The 20,556-nt window shown below is 34.2% G+C and overlaps 2 protein-coding genes and 1 pseudogene across 4 annotated transcripts; 2 read left to right on the top strand and 1 right to left on the bottom strand.

The window, feature by feature from the left end:
- Positions 1-41: 41 nt before the first annotated feature.
- LOC120186000 lies at positions 42-20,336 on the bottom strand (annotated as a pseudogene).
- Positions 9,183-12,159, top strand: LOC120185998 (polyadenylate-binding protein-interacting protein 11-like). 3 transcript variants are annotated; one of them, XM_039190065.1, is made up of 12 exons: positions 9,183-9,360; positions 9,553-10,035; positions 10,123-10,233; positions 10,315-10,359; positions 10,462-10,534; positions 10,616-10,728; positions 10,854-10,913; positions 11,003-11,050; positions 11,142-11,210; positions 11,596-11,657; positions 11,761-11,818; positions 11,852-12,159. In XM_039190065.1, exons 2-11 carry the CDS (start codon positions 9,601-9,603, stop codon positions 11,816-11,818), a joined length of 1,074 nt encoding a protein of 357 aa, XP_039045996.1. In that variant the 5' UTR covers positions 9,183-9,360; positions 9,553-9,600; the 3' UTR covers positions 11,852-12,159. The 3 variants fall into 3 exon arrangements, with proteins under 3 accessions (XP_039045996.1, XP_039045994.1, XP_039045995.1); XM_039190063.1 differs by having other exon boundaries at positions 11,761-12,157; XM_039190064.1 differs by having other exon boundaries at positions 9,584-10,035; positions 11,761-12,157.
- LOC120185999 (homeobox-leucine zipper protein HOX6-like) lies at positions 13,942-14,890 on the top strand. The gene is made up of 2 exons (XM_039190066.1): positions 13,942-14,428; positions 14,505-14,890. The coding sequence occupies exons 1-2, from the start codon at positions 14,036-14,038 to the stop codon at positions 14,739-14,741; spliced, it is 630 nt and encodes a 209-aa protein (XP_039045997.1). The 5' UTR covers positions 13,942-14,035; the 3' UTR covers positions 14,742-14,890.
- Positions 20,337-20,556: the final 220 nt, after the last annotated feature.

Genomic DNA, 20,556 nt, shown 5'->3' on the forward strand with positions numbered 1-20,556 from the left:
AAAAAAAAATCAAATCTATTTAAAATACGGTAAAATATACAAATAGTTCCCGACTATAGGATATTATTTTATTAAGTCCCTTAACTATCAAAAGTTATAAAATGGTCCTCTAACTATAGAGTGTTTACTTTGTTGAGTTTATGCTACTAAAAGTTAAAAACGGTCACTCGACTATTCATTGTGTTTCAAACTTGTCCTTTTTCGTTAAAAAATCGACAGTTGTCTGAGCTGGACGTTAACGTGATGACTGAAATATGATAGTTTTTTGAGATTTTATGATCGTATTTTATCATATCACAATTAACATGTTAACGTTCAGCTCAAAATATCGTCAATTATGTAACGGAAAATGACGAGTTTAGAACATAATGAATAGTTAAGTGATCATTTTGTAACTTTTAATAGTCGAGGGACTCAACAAAGTAACATTTTATAGTTGAAGGACCATTTTGTAACTTTTAATAGTTAAGGGACTTAATAAAGCAAATACCTTATAGTATGGGGACTATTTATGTACTTTACCCTTTAAAATATTAAGTATATACAAATCTATTTATCACTTAATCAAAAATATTTTTCTATAAAAATGAATTAAAATATTTGAACACAAAATAAGGTCAAATTTTAATTCTACTATATTCAAGAGGCTTAAACTAAAACAATTCCCTAAACTATGTTTCTTTGTTTATACTCTAAGATTCTAAATTATTTTTTTGTCAAAACAAGTCTTTAAATTATTATATGTAACTACTTTAAGTACCTAAATTAAATTTTAGTCAAAATAAATTATTAAACTATGTCTTTTTTTAACTTCAAGCCCTTAAACTATTTTTTAAAAAAAATACCTAATTTTTATAACATGTCCACATATTATTGGCCGAAATATTTTTCTAAAGTTAAAAAAAATATATAGTACCTATATTTTTACTGTAAGTCTGTTCAAAATTATCAGAATTTATTCTACCATTTTCACAGTGCACTTGATTAAATCTTTTGATTTATGAAGATTGGTTAACGAACAATCTAGAAGTCCCAGACGACGCCGTTTGACACCAAACCGAAAGTACACGTGGGATACGAACAGGAAATTAAAAGAGGACACGTGGGGCACCCATTTGATATACTTTTTTTTTGTCATTTTTTTAGCACTGCTATAATGTAGGGGTGTAAACGAGTCGAGTCGAGTTTGAATATTATTGAGCTTGATTCAACTCAAAAATTTTGAAATGGAGCTCGATTCGATTCGAAAACTTGCGAGCTTAAAATTTTCAAGCTCGACTCGAACTCGAAATTCTACACTGAAACTCGTGAGCAGCTCGAAAATGTTCGAAGTGAATTTTTTTTTAAAAAAACTTAACTCAATTGAAGACTCAAACTTGAACATGAACCTTAAATACAAGAAAATATTATTATTATTTTATAATGTACATAAAAATTCATTAAACTTAAATTAAAATATTCTTTAAAGTTGTTATTATTTTCATTTATTTAATTATAAAAATAATTGTATGAGGTATTATAATTAATGAACATTGTTAAAGCTTTATGATCTTGATATCTTATATTAAAATTCGAATATGTTAAATTATATAAATATTTTTAAAGTAATATAGTGCGAATCCTAATCTCTTTTTCTCTTATATAGACCTAGTTTTATTTCATTTCATTAGTTTTTATTTATTTATTTCCATTTTTATTTTCACTATGTTTCTCTCTCTCCTCTGCCTATCATTTATTATTATTATTATTTATTTAAATCTTTTTTTTCATCTCTTCTTCCTATTTGGGTGCGTTTAAGGATGAATTGAAGAGAGACTCGCTGTTTGAAAATCTTAAATTGTGATATATTTTAAATGTTTTTTAGATATTTTTTTGTTAATAATTAGTTTTCGTATCTTAAAATTTTATAATTCACACATAATATAAAAATTTATGTTTATATGTGGATGTGTTCGTTGTCGTTGTTTTGTGCTCAAACTCCTTCACGTTGAACTTATTTCCTTCGATGATAAAATATATATCGTTTGTGTTGCTTCAGTAAAAATAATAATAATAATCAATTTCATATTCGATAAAAAGAAGTAGGATTCACGAATAGATCAGAAATAAAAAAGGTCATTAAATTGACTATTTTTTTAGCTTTTCGTTGTAATATTTGATTAAAATTTTATAGGTATAAAAATGTATTAATTTCATCAAATAGTGTTGATAAATTACTAAATAATCTAATAATGAAAAACATTGTATATGATAAATAAAACCATTCGACGTGATAAAGATTTTTTGTTGTTGGGAAAGCAAAAGGAAACTGACGTCTGTCAGGGAAGTGGATAAAGACGGCTGTCGTAACTCTATCAAAATGCTTCGTATCGAGTCATCGACAAAAATATTTTTGATAGAAAGTAGTTAATTTAGTTAAAAATAGAAAATATCCAAAAATACAATTAACATTTATAAGCATGATCATAAATTTAAAATATAATTATGATATTCTTTTATTATTATGGAGATAATAATTAGTTACATAGATCAAATAAAGATCAAATAATGAAAATGTTAAAAAATTTAACTAAAAATTCGAATAAAATAAAGACACGAATAAATTTGACCGCATCGGTAAAATAACTATAAAAGGAGATGAAGCTACTGAAAAATCACCGATAAATCACAAATTAGAGTCAAGCGACACGTATCCAAACCAATTTGAGGGTTCAAAACAGAGAAGATCATCATGATAACAAATAAGCGATATCTTGATTAGTCGTGACAATATCAAATCTAACCCTTAAAAAAATATAAACAAAAATAACGGTAAAAAAATCATAAGTTACCAAAAGACAGAAAAACATGTCACAAAGACATAATTATTCTTATTAAAAAAATTAAAAAAAATAAAAAAATAAAATTGACGAATAGCAACTAACATTAAAATCAATGTCACCACCGGTTAAACAGAATTAAAAAAATTGAATTGATTAATAAAATTAATCAAGTTATAAAGAAGAAAAAGAGAAAAGAGAGTCATCATCCATTTAATCTGATGACTCAACTTTCATATATATATATATATATATATATATATATTATTTTTACTTTAATAATGAAATATTTCTTTTAAAATGATAAAAATACTCTAAAATTTTATTTTAAATTTATGAAAAATGTCCTTATATTATTTTCCCCAAATTTTAAACATAACTACGCTTTTAATTTTTTTATGTTTGAATATTTTCATTCAATTTTCAATGTTAAAGAAGTGAAAAAATAAATAAATAGCATATCTTGATTTTTTTATGATCAAATAGTAGAGATTATAAAATATAATTATTTTTATCGTATTTTAGATTATAATTTTATGAATTTTAAAGAGATTTTGAGAAAATTTAAACTGTTAGAATATAGGAAAAAAAGATGAAACTTTATGATATTAAAGAATGATAGTATTCAAATCTAATGATAACAGATGAAGATGAAACTCTAAAAATTTAAAATTATTTGAAAAATTATGAAATAAATAAAAAATATTTATTACGTTGGAGGAAAAAATCGTATCACCATGTTATTGTTTATTTAATATCATAGTAACAACAATAAAATGATTTAAACTTAAATTAATTAAATTATTTTAAAAAAAATTAATAGTCAAAATAAAAATGTAACCAAGTTTAATGATGAAAAACATAGTTTGCCCATAATTAAGGGTAAATTACGTATTTATTATCTAAACTATCAAATTTTCATTTTAGTATTTAAAAATTTTCTTTTTTGAAAACCATACCCAACTTTTAATTTTTCTTTCATTTTAGTATCCAACCATTAAAAACTTAACGAGCAGGCTAACGTGATATAGTTATGGTGAGTGGACGACCAATTCGAACGGTGGATCACGAGAGAATGACGAGTCGACTATCAACTGTTATAAATAAGTTGTTAAGCCTTCATTCTTGTACAAGTGATTTTGATAAATTAGATGCAGAGTATTATTTTATTTTCTCTTATGTTTCTACTATACTTAGTAGTTAGGTTTATATCATAACATGATATCAGTCGCTAATTCCTGGTGTTGTTGTGGTGTATCTTCCTGCTGCTATTTATGAAGCTCAGGTGTTCACTTTTTGTCTCCTTTGCTTCATCGTTCTTTGCTTCTTGAATTGGTACCTCTCTTTTTTTTTTCCTTGAGTTTAGATATGTGTTCATATCTAAATGTTGTTTAATATGGTTGATCCAACCCGTGATGAGAATGGTTCGCATATTAACTCTCCTATGGGCTACTGTTGCTCGTGTAAGCTCCATTCATAATATAACTAAACATGATATAGTTAAACTCACTGAAAATACGTATTTATTGTGGAAACATCAAGTATCGTTAATCATTGATGGTTATGGTTTGTTGAAGCTTATTTCCTCTAATATAGTTATTCCAAATGAATTTGTTACTAATGAAGCTTATTTCCTCCTGGTTGTTAACTACTGTGAGTATGGAGGTCCTGTCTCACCTTACTGGTCTTACGTCTGCAGCCGCTATTTGGAATGCTATGACACGTTTGTTTGGTGCATGATATACTGCAAAAATTTCATCGTTTCGCCATACTTTGCATTCACAAAAGAAATATGGTTTGTCTGTTCATGAATTTTTAGCAAAGGTCAAAGTTGTTTGTGATTTGCTAAATGCTTCTGGAAGTGTTGTAACTGAACAAGAACATGTTGGTGTTATTTTAGCTAGCTTAACTATGGAATTTGAATATGTAATTGCTATAGTTTATAGGAAAGAAGTATCATTGGACACTCTCATCGAAATATTGCTTGACTGTGAGGCTCGACAGAATATATTCCTAGGTGAAGAACTCTCGGCTAATGTTGTTTAGCTGAAGCCTGATGGCGAGTTGAGTGTAAAAGACTCCTATGATGATCATTCATCTCAAGTGCATGATCAGTAGGGAGGTGGTTATCGAGGATGAGGTCGTGGACGGAGTTATAACTCCAACAGGCCACAGTGTCAATTGTGTGGTAAGTTTGGTCATGTTGTCCATAAATGTTATCATCGTTTTGATCGTGATTGCACTGTGTTGGTGATTCTGGTACATCAGCTAGGAATTATTCAAAATGGTCAAATGGTTTGGGTGTAGATCAACAACAACCCTCTGCACGGGGTATAATCATGTGGTGATTACAGTTTCATATCCTGGTTTTGTCCATGTTCCTTCTCCTTACCTATATTCAGTTAATTTGATAGTTCTTGGTACTTCGTTTTGTTCCCCAACAGCTTTTGGTTATTATCCATCCTCTGGGTTTTCAGTTAGTTCCTCTAATGATGTCTCAAGTTCTTCTGTAGTTGGCCAGAATCCATTTTTGGCACCCTCGACACCTGCAACTTTTGTTTCCATGCTTTCATCCTCTGGTGTTCAGTCCTTTTTGAAGCCCACAAATGATGTTGTTTGGTATCCTGACACTGGTGCTACTCACCATGTTACTAATGATCCATCTGTTTTTCACTCAGGTATGGTGTATACAGGTGATAATGCTTTGCACATGAGCAATGGTGATGGCATTAAAATTGCACATGTAGGGCAAAGCTCTTTATATTATAGTATGAAGCTTTTAGTTTTGCATAACATGCTACATGTTCCTAACATCAAGAAGAAGTTGATTTCTATTTCTCAGTTTACTCGAGATAATTGTGTCTTTCTTAAGTTTCACCCGTATGAATGTATTGTGAATGATGCTCAGACACGATATGTTATTCTTCGAGGGAGGCTCACAGATGAATGACTCTGTCAGTTACTTCCTTGTGCTCAGGCATGCTCAGATAAATAATGTTTCTGTAATTCCACACCCTTTGGACCTGTGGCATCGACGCCTTGGTCATGCTTCTATTGATGTAGTAAAATCTATTATGAAGCATTGTAATGTCTCTTTTCCTAAGAACAGGTTGCCACATGTGTGTGTTGCTTGTATGAAATGGAAGACTCACAAACTTCATTTTTGTTATTCTATATCACAATATAATGAACCTTTTCTGTTAGTTGTTTCAGATGGTTGGGGTTATGCTCCTTATAATTCCTCAAATGAGTTTTCATTTTATGTTTCATTTATTGATATCGCGAGCAGATACACTTGGGTTTACTTTCTTAAAAGGAAGTCTGAGGTGCAGTCATTTTTTTTAACTTTTACAAGTTAATAGAAGTACAATTTGACTGTAAAATTAAGGTTTTGCAAACAGATGATGGTGGTGAATATCAGTCACTTAAGGGTTGGTTGCAGCAAAATGGTGTAAAACATCGAATTTTATGTCCAGGCATCTCTGAGCAAAATGGTCGAACTGAGCGTAAACATAGATACATTGTTGAAATAGGGTTAACCATATTGGCTCAAGCATCGCTACCCCTGAAATTTTGGAGCTATATTTTTGTATCTGTTGTTTATCTCATCAATAGACTGACCACTCAAGTATTGGATGGCAAATCTCCATTTGAAGTTTTGTATCACAGGTTCAAAAATATGGTTTTCTACGTGTTTTTGGTTGTGCATGTTTTCCATACATGAGATATGCTAATCATCACAAATTGGAATTTAGGTCAAGGCGATGTGTTTTTCTCGATATAGTCCTTCTCATAAGGGCTATCGATGTTTGGATGATGATGGGAGGGTGATCATCTCTCGACATGTGGTGTTTGATGAACATGTCTTTCATTTTCAAAAAAGGTGCAACATTACAACTAATAGTTTGTGTTCTTCAGGGGTCACTGAAGGGCTTCTTCTGATCGTTGCAACTTTAGTTTCTGGACCGAGTGGAGTAAATGAGGGTAACACCTCACATATTATAGCTTCTCCATCTACTGATGGGTTGTTAGTGCATGAGGATTAGATTGCTACAGACTCGGTTAGTACGTATGGTACAGTGTCTTCAGCTGCTGATAGAATATTATATCGTGAGGAACAGGTTCCTACAGACTCGACAGATATTTCTATGCATCTTGCACCACCTGGGGTTGTTGAAGAGTTGGTTTCGAAATTTAAGGATACTAGACATGCACATGATATTGGTCTTGAAGTAGGTGATTCGATTAACACTATGCCACCTACTTTTATTGATCAGACTACCCACTTGTTAAAATATTCACCCCATGGTTACAAGTGGTAAAAATGGGATATGAAAACCAAAGGTTTTGAATATTTCATTTAATGATAAAGAACCTACAATGATTAATGAGGCTTTTATTCATCCTCGCTAAAAAGCTGCTGCACAGGCAAAATTTGATGCCTTGACTCGTAATGAAATATGAACATTGGTCCCCTTCCTAAAGGTAGTTGAGTTGTGAGTTATAAATGGTTTTTTAAAATTAAAAGAAATGCAGATGGCTTCATTGCTCGTTACAAAGCTCGTCTCGTGGCCGAGGGATTTCTTCAGTAATCCGGGATTGATTTTAATGAAGTGTTCAGTCTTGTGGTAAATCCAGTTACTGTTCGAGTCATAATATCTCTTGCATTAGCAAAAGGCTGGTCCCTTATGCAGGTAGACATTAACAATGCCTTCTTAAATGTACACTTGTCTGAGGAAGTATACATGTTGCAGCCTCCATGTTATGAACAAGGTGGTGGTAATATGGTGTGCAAACTGAATAAAACAATCTATGGTCTAAAGCTGGCACTATGTGTATGGTTTGAGAGTCTCAAAGGGTATTTGATCTTAGAATGATTTGGTTTATCACGATCAGATGCCTCTTTCTTTGTTCACAGAACTGATGATGGTATGATTTATCTATTGATCTATGTAGATGATATTATTCTCACAGGAAACTGCTCGAGTGAAGTCCAAGATGTTATAAATAAGCTTCATGCAAAGTTTGCTTTGAAAGACCTTAGTTTTCTTAAGTTTTTCCTGGGCATCGAGGTCTGCTATGATTCCAATGGTTTAGTGCTAAACCAATAAAAGTATGTCCTTGATTTGTTACAAAAGAGTGGGTTTGGAACAACTAAGGAACTTCCTACTCCCATGGTAACACAATGTAAGCTCTCTGCTGCTAATGGAACACCCATTGATGAGGTGGCTCGTTATAGAAGCATTGTTGGTGCTCTTCAATATATTGTGATTACTAGGCCAGATATTGCCTATGCTGTTAATTGTGTTTGTCAGTTTATGCAAGCTCATAGAGATTTGCATTTCTAGACAGTCAAGAGAATTCAGAGGTATTTGCATGGCACTTTGGATTATGGTTTACGGTTCTCATCCTCTTCTCGACTGTCCTTGGTGGGCTTTGTTGATACAAATTGGGGTGCGGATGTTGATGACAGGCGATCCACATCAGAATATTGCATTTATTTTGGTGGCAATCTAGTATCATGGAGTTCTCGTAAACAGTAGGTGGTTGCTCGGTTCCGTTATCAACAGAAGCTGTTGGTCACTTGAATTCATAAGGATGGTTGTGATTTGCTAACTAGTTTGTCTCAACGTGTGAATGATGATAAAGCTAAAGATGTGGACTGCATGGGGAATGTTAGTGTATGTGAACAACGTGAAGAATGTTCATAAAGTGTAAAGTTGAAGGTGTGAACTGCATGAGGAATGTTAGTGTATAGAATGTTAGTATGAAGTTAGTTTCAACTAAGTTGTTAAAAGTTGGTTAAGAGTTGTTACTAGTTAGTTAAGAGAAGTTTGTTAATCAGTTGTTATAAATAAGTTGTTAAGTCTTCATTCTTGTACATCTGATTTTAATAAATGAGATGCAAAGTATTCTTTTATTCTCTCTTCTGTTTCTACTATACTTAGTAGCTAGGTTTATATCATAACACGAATGATGGACCATGGAGATCAAAGGATGAAGAAATCGAAGAGTTAATCGTCGATATAGGGATATTAAGATATTTTCTTACAAAACATAGGTCATAATCGCGTTCAGGGGTAAAAAAGGTACAAGTTGAAAAGTTTGGGCTTCACCAACCGACAGATGTGACGATCGACAACTTTAGACGTGACGACCAACTAGCCCGTCCATTAAGTTTTTAACGGCATAATACTAAAATGAAACAAAAACTAAATGATAAGTATGATTTTGAAGAAAAAAAATGAAAATTTAGATTTTAAAACAGACTAAAATAGTTTAGGTACTAAACACATAATTTACCCAATATAAAAGGTTTCAATAAATAAATTACATTATTCCGCACATTTGCCTCCACCTCATGCCTCTCCTCAATTTTCACTCCCATTGAAAACACACAGCCAAGCCCTCTTTGTCAATTTACAGAATCATCACAATAAAACCTAACAAACGCTTCTTCTTTTTGTTCGTCGTTTTCTCCCTCGATTTGCAGACCCTTTCTTTTTGCTAATTCTCAGCACATAAAGTGACGATCTTTGAGGTGAGTTTTGGCTTTTTCATCAATGGAAACCATTTAGATAAGTCAGGCACGTTGTTCTTCCAACAACAATAACTACAAAAGCAACTTCATCTTTTTGTTTTTGTTCCTGTTTTTAATCTCTGGGTATTTGTTTATCGGATCATTTAACGAGGCAGGATGATAGAGATGTGATTTTTGTTGTGTACATTACAGGGAATCTGAAACATACCATCGTTTTGTTAAGAGGATTTGCATTCGATCATGCCGGTTCCTGAGAACACTGTGGCTGTGTCGTCGATCGGCTCTCATGCGGTCAATGATTCTGGAAAATCAAAAACCAGCAGCGATTCCGTGGCTGCTGCTAAGCCTGACAAGGAAGCCCGGTTTGAACAAGTCAAACCAGCACAAGCAGCCATCGATGGCGACGGCGATAGCAAAACTGAAATGCTAAATGGGTTTAGCAATGTGGAAAATGGGGGTGATGATGAGATTTTCGAGAAAAACATGAGTGATTTGGTTGAAATTTTGTCTAAGCTTAACCCTATGGCTGAGGAATTTGTTCCTCCTTCCCTTGCCAACCACCACCACCATGATCAAAACCGTCATGATAATCACTTTCTGGAAAATGGGTTTGGTTTTATTACTGACAATTTTGCTCTGAATGCTAATTCTGGCAATGGATACACTAATAGAAGGGTATGTAAGTTTCATTTTGCTGTGGCGTTTTGTTTTTGTTTTATATTGGTAGCTTTTTTTGTTGATTCTATGTTCCTTTTTTCATAGAAGAGGAACAACTTTAGCCAAGTGAAGAGAAGGTTGAATAATCGAACTAACCTTGGGCAGCAAGAGGATGCAATTAGGAAGACTGTTTATGTATCGGATATAGATCTACAGGTAACATGGTTTAACATTTATGGTTTTTGCCTCAGTTTTACTATAGTGATGTTGTGCTGATTGATTGTGTTTATGGAATAGGTTACTGAGGAGCTTCTTGCAGGTCTCTTCCTGAGTTGCGGACCGGTATATCTTGTTTCTTTGTCGTATTTAGTAATTAATTTCCGGGTTATCTGACTCAGTGGTAGTGGATTATTCCCTTAAAAGAACTTTCTGTTATTTATAAAGGTTGTTGATTGTCGTATATGCGGTGACCCTAATTCTGTTCTCCGCTTTGCCTTCATCGAATTTTATAAAGAAGGTATTACGAACGGTTTATACATTTGGTAAGCATTGATATTTGCTTTCCTTTTACAGTGTTGACAATTCAATGTTCCTGCAGAGGATGCGGAAGCTGCTTTGAATTTGTCTGGGACCATCCTCGGTTATTACCCTCTGAAAGTGATGCATTCCAAGACGGCGATCGCACCTGTTAACCCAACCTTTTTACCCAGGGTAAAGCATATATTCTGTGAGAACTTTTTTCACGTTTGTGTGTAAGTTATAGAAACTGTATCAGAGTCATGTTGATATGTGTTTTGTTTTTAATTACATGGCTTCAAATGTTTTACTCTCTTCAGTCTGAGGATGAGCGGGAGATGTGTGCAAGAACCATTTACTGTACAAACATAGACAAGAAGGTAGTTTCTCATGTCCGGTATTTTCTGGAATGCTATTGTGATCAATAACCCGATCAATAATTCCTGGCTTATTTGTTCAACTGATACAGATTACTCAAGCTGATGTCAAGCTCTTCTTTGAATCACTATGTGGGGAGGTCTGTAGTTTCTCATGCGCTTATAAATGCTGCTCACCTTATAAGTATTGCATTTAACGATTTCTTACTGAATTTTTTGTTCTATGGTAAGGTTCAACGCTTGAGGCTATTGGGAGACTATCGTCATTCAACTCGCATTGCTTTTGTCGAGTTCACAATGGTGGTTACTGTCTTGCTATCTTTATTTAACGACTTTTGCAACATATGTTTTTATGGTATCATGTTGAATTGTCCGTATTGTCCTTTCTCGTGACGTAAGTGAAGTTGTTCTTAAACCTATTTGGGAAACTTAACTGTATCAACCAAATCTTTTGGCATCATCCGCCCCCAAATAGTCGTAGTTCGAATAAATTCCACAAATATTGCTTGAGAAATGTAACTGCCAAATAATCATATATTCCTCCGCGGATATATGATTTGGCATCTTGCGATTGCCATTAAATAACAAGATGCAACTCATTTTATGGTGTGTCTTATATTGTCGGCTTTTTTTGTTGATCGGTTAACTTACGATGATCTCGTGTTTTATTTTTCATCTCATGCAGGCTGAAAGTGCGATTGCAGCCCTCAACTGCAGTGGTGTGGTTTTGGGATCACTGCCCATAAGGTCGGTTTACGAAACTTTTCTCTTCGAATTTATACACATATATTGGATTGTGAAGTTCTATTTCCCCAAATTTTATGGGAATATTTGCCTTTTGCATGTGCAGGGTAAGCCCATCAAAGACACCTGTTCGTCCCCGTGCTCCTCGCCTTGCAATGCACTAAATCACCCGTGCTCCTCGCCTTGCAATGCACTAAATCACCCGTTCTCCTCGCCTTGCAATGCACTAAATCACCCGTTCTCCTCGCCTTGCAATGCACTAGATCACCCGTTCTTTCTTTCTTCCAGACTTATCAACTGCCAATATATTTACATATACATGCTTATTTACAGCAGTACATTCGGGGTACTTTTGGTGTTAAATGTTATTTCTCCGTGCATCGTAGTTACTCTTGCGGGGTTTAATCGTGGTTGGTATCTTTTAGCTCGTTAACGAGGTTTTGACAGACATGAATGTTAATTTATGTTTCATGTTACAATGGATAGTAAGTGTTAAATAGACAATCTCTACCGTTGTTCATGATCTTTTTCTGGTGCCATTATCGATTCGCTGTTAAGGTATGAGTGTTCGATAGTGCGTACTCAATACGAGTATGTTTCATCTTCTTATATGTTTTTCTATGTATTTGGAAGGTGTAAGGCGGGTCAATTTTTATACTCCATGTATGCGACATTAGTGCGAGTCGAAACAACAGTGGTTTACTAACTGTAATAGTGATATTAGATCTGTCCAAAAGTCGAGCTACTCGGTTTTAGCCGATGAAACGGGCAACAAGCTGAACTAAACCAATAGGACAAGGGTTCTGCCGTTTAGTCTGCAACCCTTTTCTTTTTTTTGGTTAAAGACTTCTGCGGTCCGACCAACAGGAACTAGGTCGGACTTTGGCAAAAGACTTGCGGTCGGACTTCTACACAGGGAGCAAAGCTGTTGTAACGGGAGTTTAGATGAGAAATGTTTAATTAATTCCGATAATTATTGGGTCTAATGATGTGAAGCTTTCGAGGGGAGGACACATGTACTTGCCTAATGGTGACCCTTCAACAACCTCAATGAAACATCCACATTTCATGTCTATTTAAAGTCATAAAAGAACAATGGAAATGTGGGGACACATTTGAGCATTGGACTATATGACATGAAATTCTTACCCTTTGAAAACGAGACATCGGAGATTTTAATACAGAAAACGAAACAGATAATTGTTTAGTAATTGTTAATGGATGGGATAAGACATCTTTGTTGGCTAATCTGTCTTGAGCCGATTTGGTTTCTTGCTTCTTTGATCTAACCTTTAGAGAAAAATGATAAATAAAAAAATCCGGTTCTGTCGAATATCAGGCCAACCTACAGACAGCTGATCCTAATGTTTTGCTCTGTGATCGGTTTGATTTCTTTGTATCTATTTTCTCAGGAAACTGTAGATTTATCTTATATATATATATATATTTTAAAAATTCTTATAAGGAAAAAAAATTCATGGCTTCACATTGTTTCAAAACATTTGATGATTGTAATAAAGAAATGGACTGATATCTATACATGAATGCTGGGACAAATATAACTACCCCGCACCCTTTCGGCCACTTGGACTCTTTGCGATCCAGACAGGTGTGGCATAAAAATCCATAATTATCTGTTTGTATTCCTAATTTATTTATGTATTTTAGTGTGTCGTATAATTATATTTGTATAAATTTGGAAATGATAATTATTCGTAATTTATTATATATTTCACAGCAGAACAAGTCAAAAGTAAGAGCTCACCTTAATCGACTATTCTTTGTGCCGTTAATCCATGTATAAATTCTATACAAAATGTAGCTGGACTTTTGTTCTAAAATAATAAAACATGTCCCACGATGATAATAAATTATATTTTATCTTTTAAAATAATGAATAAATCGTGATTGGCATGTATAATTACCATCTTTCGATATACATAACATTGTGATTATAAGAATTAAAATCGTATCATGGTTTACAAATGAATCAAGAATGAAAGACATAGATGTCCACAAGGCACGGGAAAGAAGATGTGTGATACGATATAATAATTATTGGTTCATAGAATCCATTAATCGAATGTCTCAATCACTCGAAACCTGCCAAACGTAGCAGTTCCGATCAGGGGTGCAAACGCCCCACCAAAATGTAAAATTGCAGCTAAATCCCCATCCAAATCATACACCAACACAATTGTAAAATGTTATTTTGACCCTCTCAAAACTTCATAATTCATTTTTAGTCCTTGAAATTATATAGAAAAACAGGATTTCAAGCTCCATCCTCGTTCCCATCATGTCCAACTGTATATTTAAGTTCCCCACCCCCACTATAATTCTCTAATACCAAACATTATTCATCCCGCGCAACTTCGATAATGGAGCTTAGAGAAGATCATCCAGCACCACCCGATAAAGCAACTTCAGAACAGTGCCAAGAACATCAAACTCCAAGGAAGAGAAAGAACCACAACAGCAGCAGCAGCAACAAGATGATGAAGAAGAACAAGAAGAGGTTTACCGATGAACAAATAAGGTTGTTCGAGTCGATTTTCGAGTCGGAGACGAGACTAGAACCGAGGAAAAAGTTGCAGGTGGCGAGGGAGTTGGGTCTACAGCCACGACAGGTGGCCATATGGTTTCAAAACAGGCGAGCGAGGTTGAAGTCTAAACAGATTGAGAAAGATTACATCAAGTTAAGGGATAAATACGATAATCTGGCGTCCAGGTTCGAGTCCTTGAAGGACGAAAAACAGTCCTTAGTTTCCCAGGTACCTATAATATACCACTAATGTTCTTCCTCACCGAGAATAATCACTCATCATAAAAAGATGATGTCTCTCACAGTTGGAGAAGCTAAGTGAAATGGTGGCCGAAGCCCATGATGGAAACAGGGTGGGTCTTGAAGCTGAAGCTGAGCCGATCCTCCAACAGGCAGCAATGGAAGAAAACGATGGGTTCTTTGCCTTGGAACAATTTATGGACATGGATGAACACAGATCGTTCCCGGTTTCGCCTGAGAAACTCCACGGATTCGATTCGGCTGCCGATAGTCGTTTGCAGTGGTTGAACTCCTGGACTTGAGAATGCTTTTTGAGCCATTACAGTCGATAAACAATCAGAGCCACCAAAATACCCGAGGGAACTGGCCATTGCATGCCATGATCTTCATATTCCAATAGAATCTGATTTCCATGATGTTAAAAAAGACTGCAATGGGCTGTTTCTAGTTGTACACCGTCGATTCCTCCTTTCCTTTTTGGTTATGGTTACTTTAAAATAAGCTATGGGTTTTCTCCAGAATCCAGTAGTACAGCTGACGACACTTTCGAAAAACAGTGAATTAATCCCCATACTTCAATCCGATTAATTTTAATATATATATTTTAAAATGATTAAATTGAGAACAAAATCTGAATTTATAATCCATGTATAATTAATAATTTTAACAATGATCATTTAAATGCTAATCAAACTGTAATACAAAGAATAAACTGATAACTTGTACGTCTTATAAGGATAAGCAGACGGAAGAATTCGACATTAGGGAAGCAAAAACATTTAGCTTTTAGATGAAAATCATCTAATAATTATATAATAATTCTTGTATATCAATCATCTCTGTTTTGTTGAGTTAAAAAAATATGTATCAGATTAGATAGAATCAAAGTGAAATTTTTGCATAAAATTGAGTAGGTGAAAATCATTAAACGTCGAGATAAATTGAGATTAAACAAAAACATTTAACTTCTAGATGAAAATTGAAATAACTAGAAAAATTAACCGGACTCGTCTTATGTTAATCCCTATTTATCACACGAATCCAACAAGTGTCGACCGATATGTCATGTCATTAGCGGTAGTATTAAGAGAAGAAGAAAAGACAAAAGAGGGGAGCGTTTTCGTTCTTCCTAGGTGGGAAAGAGGAAGGAACGTTTGTTGAAAATATGAGGTCATAAAGTCATTGCCTCCATAAAGAGCAAAAGGTTGAACACAACACGTTCTTCTCACCTAACCATCAAACACTTGTTAATAGATATAAGGCAGACATCGATACCCTAATAGAAAGTGTACACTTGTTTTTTCACCCTCAAAAGGGACTTCCAACTTACTTGTTGGCTACGAGTTCAAGTCTCCGTGGGAAGGAAAATGAATGGTCTGCAGTCATCGAGAATAATTGTACTTACGCCTAAGAATCTTAAAATATTTTGGTTGGCATATGATATGGAGACAGTTTGGCCGAGTGGTCTAAAGACCTAGATTTAGGCTCTAGTCCCAAAGGCCGTGGGTTCAAATCCCACAGCTGTCAATTTCTCTCTTCATATTCCATTGCATCAGTGTGAGCATGAGCATGCATCATTAATGTAGATAGATTATTAGTCAATCCAATGATGTCATATCGTATTTAAAAATAATTAAAACTAAAACAAGCATAAAATTCATATTGTATTTAAAACATTTGTACAATTTGATCATATTTTACATGATAATTTATATTTTCATTAGCCTTTTCATGTCATGTTTATTTAATAAATGGAGCCATTGTCGGTTTACATTTTTATTCAAAGTTTAGTTTCGTGGTTATTATTAAACGGAGCCTTTGCCGGTTTTATCGGTGCTTTTTGAATATACCATTCGGACACTATAGTAAATATGTTTTATAGAGATTTTTTTAGTCTTATAGCGGTGTTTTTAAACGCAACAAAAAGCTTTCCGACGTAAAGTTAAGCGCCGCAAAAAAAGTCGTTATAACAGGCTCCGCAAACTGTAGTGGCATCTGTAAATAAAAACGCAGCAACCGATAATAACATTTAGTGGCATTTATTTTACAATCACCGTTATAGATTGGTCATTTAATAGCATTAGTAAGTAAAACTCCACTATATACTATAATATTTAGCGACGTTTTTTGAACAAACACCGCAAAAAGTAAAACACCACGGTTGTGTAGTCCTTAGTGCCATTTTTTTACCTTAAGACGCCGCTAAACCAGCCTGATTTGCAAATATTATTTTCTGCTATTTATTACCCAAATTTAATATCATGTAACAATATCCAATAGCAACCTTAAAATTTAATTACGACACGGATTAAATAAAAATAATTGACATAAATAAATTAAAGTTTATAAACATTCAAATGAAATGTAATGTACTTCAACATTATTAACTAGAAAGTAGTCTGAGAAAATTAAAGAAAAAACATTTACAAGATTAATTGCAGTGCTTTATCTTTTCAGCTCCTCCTCGATAGAGCTATATCATAGATAATCGTACCCACAAGATCAAAAATTCTAGGCTGCATCAAAATTTTAGATGTATAAGTTTCACTGCAAGACTGCTTCTTATTGAAAGAATTTATATACAATTTAAGTGCATAAAACCCCAAGAGTATTCATTTACCAGTAAGTACTTGCTAATAGCAAATATGTAAGGCAAAGTGCTTGCACTGAATAGGGTACAGTTGCATTGTTGAAGGCCTACATTAAAACACATACATATTTAGTTACAGAAACAAAAAACATCACAAGGCAGCTTTTGTGCAACAACATATGCTGGAACACTCCAAAATAATAGGGTGCATGATCAACTTTGTACCAGCATATCACCTTAAAATCTTTTCCAAATTATGCAAAGTTTTTCAGTAAGGAAATAATTCAATGTCAAAATCCCAGATACAACATCAAAAGGTATTAATGCAACAGGCCAATGCTACAATACCATGATTTGAACTGCCATAACTTTTTCCAAGATGCACATAGGTGAAAAATTAAGTAAACAAAATATCATTAAGAGCCATAATACCTTATACAACCTATGATACTGTTCTGCCTGCTTCCTACTTTTCCGAACCAAAACTCAAAAATCAGGGGCCATACCACTGCAAAAGGCATGAAGATTCATATATATATCAAGAAATAGACAAGTTATATTAGCAACAAAAACTGGATTAAAACACAAATTGATCACAAATTATGTACTTAGAAGTTTATTAATATAGCATGCTTATTTTGAAAGAAATGCATGTTAACTTTCCACATAGCTAACCATCATTCCAAAAAAAGAAAACCATAAAAAAAATTATGCTACATGGCTAACGATTTACAGAGCTTTCTTACAAAACATAATAAGACAGCACAATCATACATTAAAAAATCATTGATAAATCGGATACGAGTAACCCTATTCTTTATATATCAACCAAAGCACAGAACAAGGCAATGAAACTTATTTAGGTGTATTTAGAACTAGTACTTGCTCAAGTCATTGGAAAAACAGAGAAAATTACAGATGTAAGCTCTTGGTGTATTTTGAAGCAATTTAATGCAATATACGACTACATGCTAACCAGATTCAATATGTTCCCAACTAAAATAACTAAATAACTGAGCAATTTAATGTAAGTCCGTTCCCCATTGCAGAGTATCTACAGACTATATTAATTCACTGAAACTCAATCCTTTCCTCCAAAAGCAAGTTCGAATTTTATGAACTCAAGCTTTGGCAATCAGACAAACTGACTGCCCAACTCGGATACAGAACTCCTATAGCAAAACTATAGATGAAAGAACAAGCAACTGAGAGCAAAAAGGCAGTAATGTAATACACGGTAACTCATTAAATTTAATTACAAACAGGACAAACGCCAAGCCCCACAACGCCTCCCCTTCCTCCTATGATAAGGGAAAAAGGCTTAAGGCTCTTGACAACCTTCCTTGTACTAATATTTTAACATTTTTCCAGTCAGGGATCCACAACTAGAGGTAAGTTTCTAATATACTAAGTGACCAGCAAATAAAGGGAATAAAATTATATTATATAAGAAACAAATTCTTTGGACTAAAATGCTTGTAGATTGTATCATGTATAAGAAAGAAATATAAATCCAAAAATCCCATAAAAGCCTTCCCTTTCTTTATCATTCTTTATAAAGAGAAACAAAAAAAAGGATGAAACATGTTACCTCGTATAACAGATTCTTTTCTTCAAGCAGTGTACCACCTCATTTACCAGAATAAAGAACACTCAATTTACATTTTAAAACAAAGTAGATTATTTGAGAATGGTTTCTAAAGGATTGCTCTGACGAACCTATGAATTCGAGATATTAAGTAATTAATTTGAGAAAAAATCTACACATACATCTTAATCCACGCTCACGATTAAAGATTGAACATTCGATTTCTATTTTTCAGAGAACAAACCCTATTTCTTCCCCTTTTCATTCCATTCCTAAATTTCTCTCACCGTCCAAATATAACCAAACTCAACAAAGGAAACAAAAGGAAATTACCACAATACCAGTGGCCACAATTGGAACGACAAGGAACAATGAAAGAACCAAAGCAGATTGGGCAGCAATCATCATCGGAGGGGTTTCATTCAACCACTTATTCCCTCTAGAATCATACGCATTTCTTTCGCTCACCTCCGTTTCCATTTCTTTCCCTCTAGATACAATCCAGTCAAAAAGCGTTAGAAACTCTAATAATGGCAGCCTGTTTCAACAAAATTGAAGAAAATGGCAGCGATTTTCAAGCTGAAAAAACGCAAATCATCAGGCAAATCATTCCATTGAAACTCTAATAATTAACTCGACGGCGATAGGAACCCAACGACGGCGTTAAACGGCGTTGATGGTGTGACGTTGGAGGCCACGACGGCTTCGACCGGTGACGGGCAACAGCAGTTTCGTGGGTATTTGGGTATGTCCGGCGGAGATGGGAAATAGAAAATAGGGGAACATGGGAACAGATGGAAAGGGAGGATCTAAATCTAACTAGATGCATGCACAGTATATATTTTAGCTAAAATACAGGACTCAAGGAGGAGTAAGTGCCGGATACAAGTATGTTTCTAACATAGGTATGTCAGACACAGTAATCTAGCAAGAATTGAACTCCAGATAGTGCTTCCAAGAACAGCTCATTTCAAATGAAGTTTGTGAAATAAGATTTATTCAACAAGCAATCATATAGACAATAAGAATGCGCCGACATACTTGCGGCAGATCAATCATCTTGTCCTGGTTGTACTTCCGAGCCAATGCCATTAAAGAAGGCTCGATGATGCCACTGCGGAGTCTCAGAACCAGATGCAGGGTTGATTCTGCACAATTCAAAACAAACAATTAAATCAAATTACTATAGACGTCCTATAGAAAACCAAATCGGTCCAGGCCTTTAAATTCAATTATGTTGATGAAGACAATACTTGAATGATTTGATTACTATAAATTTCTACTCCGCTACTTGTATCATTTTCCCAATAAGAAAAATATCACTTAGACATGCCCATGGCTTTGATACACAATTCAATACGGAACAAAGTAAAATGAGTGCAGTGCTTGTTATGGCAAAGTTTCTCGAGAACCATACAGGGACTAGAATCAACGATGATTACCTTTCTGAATGTTGTAGTCAGCAAGAGTACGGCCATCTTCAAGCTTCTTTCCGGCGAAGATCAATCTCTGCTGGTTCGGCGGAATACCTGAAAACATTTACACCGGAAAATCTAAGCCATCAAAATCCACATGATAAGCAATTATAAGCATACTGATTTCGATGGTGTCGCTGGATTCAACCTCTAGGGTTATGGTCTTCCCTGTAAGTGTTTTCACGAAAATCTGCATTTTCCAAAACCCCGATTTCAGATTCGGTATCTGTCCGATAAACCTTCCAATTCTAACTGAATAAGGCCGGTAAAATTGGCTCAATACAAAGGGATGGGCATGCGACCGGAACCCGGTATTGTCCGATTTTTTTAAAAAAAATTAGATTTGGATTAATTCGAATTTAGGGTGAAAAATATTCGATCGATTCAAAAAAAAATTATCATATATATTTAAGAATAATTACAATAATATTTCTCTCCATATTATTTTTTTAAAGTTAGTTATT

Source organism: Hibiscus syriacus, unplaced genomic scaffold (assembly GCF_006381635.1).
Source record: "Hibiscus syriacus cultivar Baekdansim isolate YM2019G1 unplaced genomic scaffold, ASM638163v2 tig00113156_pilon, whole genome shotgun sequence".
Classification (NCBI taxonomy): Eukaryota; Viridiplantae; Streptophyta; class Magnoliopsida; order Malvales; family Malvaceae; genus Hibiscus; species Hibiscus syriacus.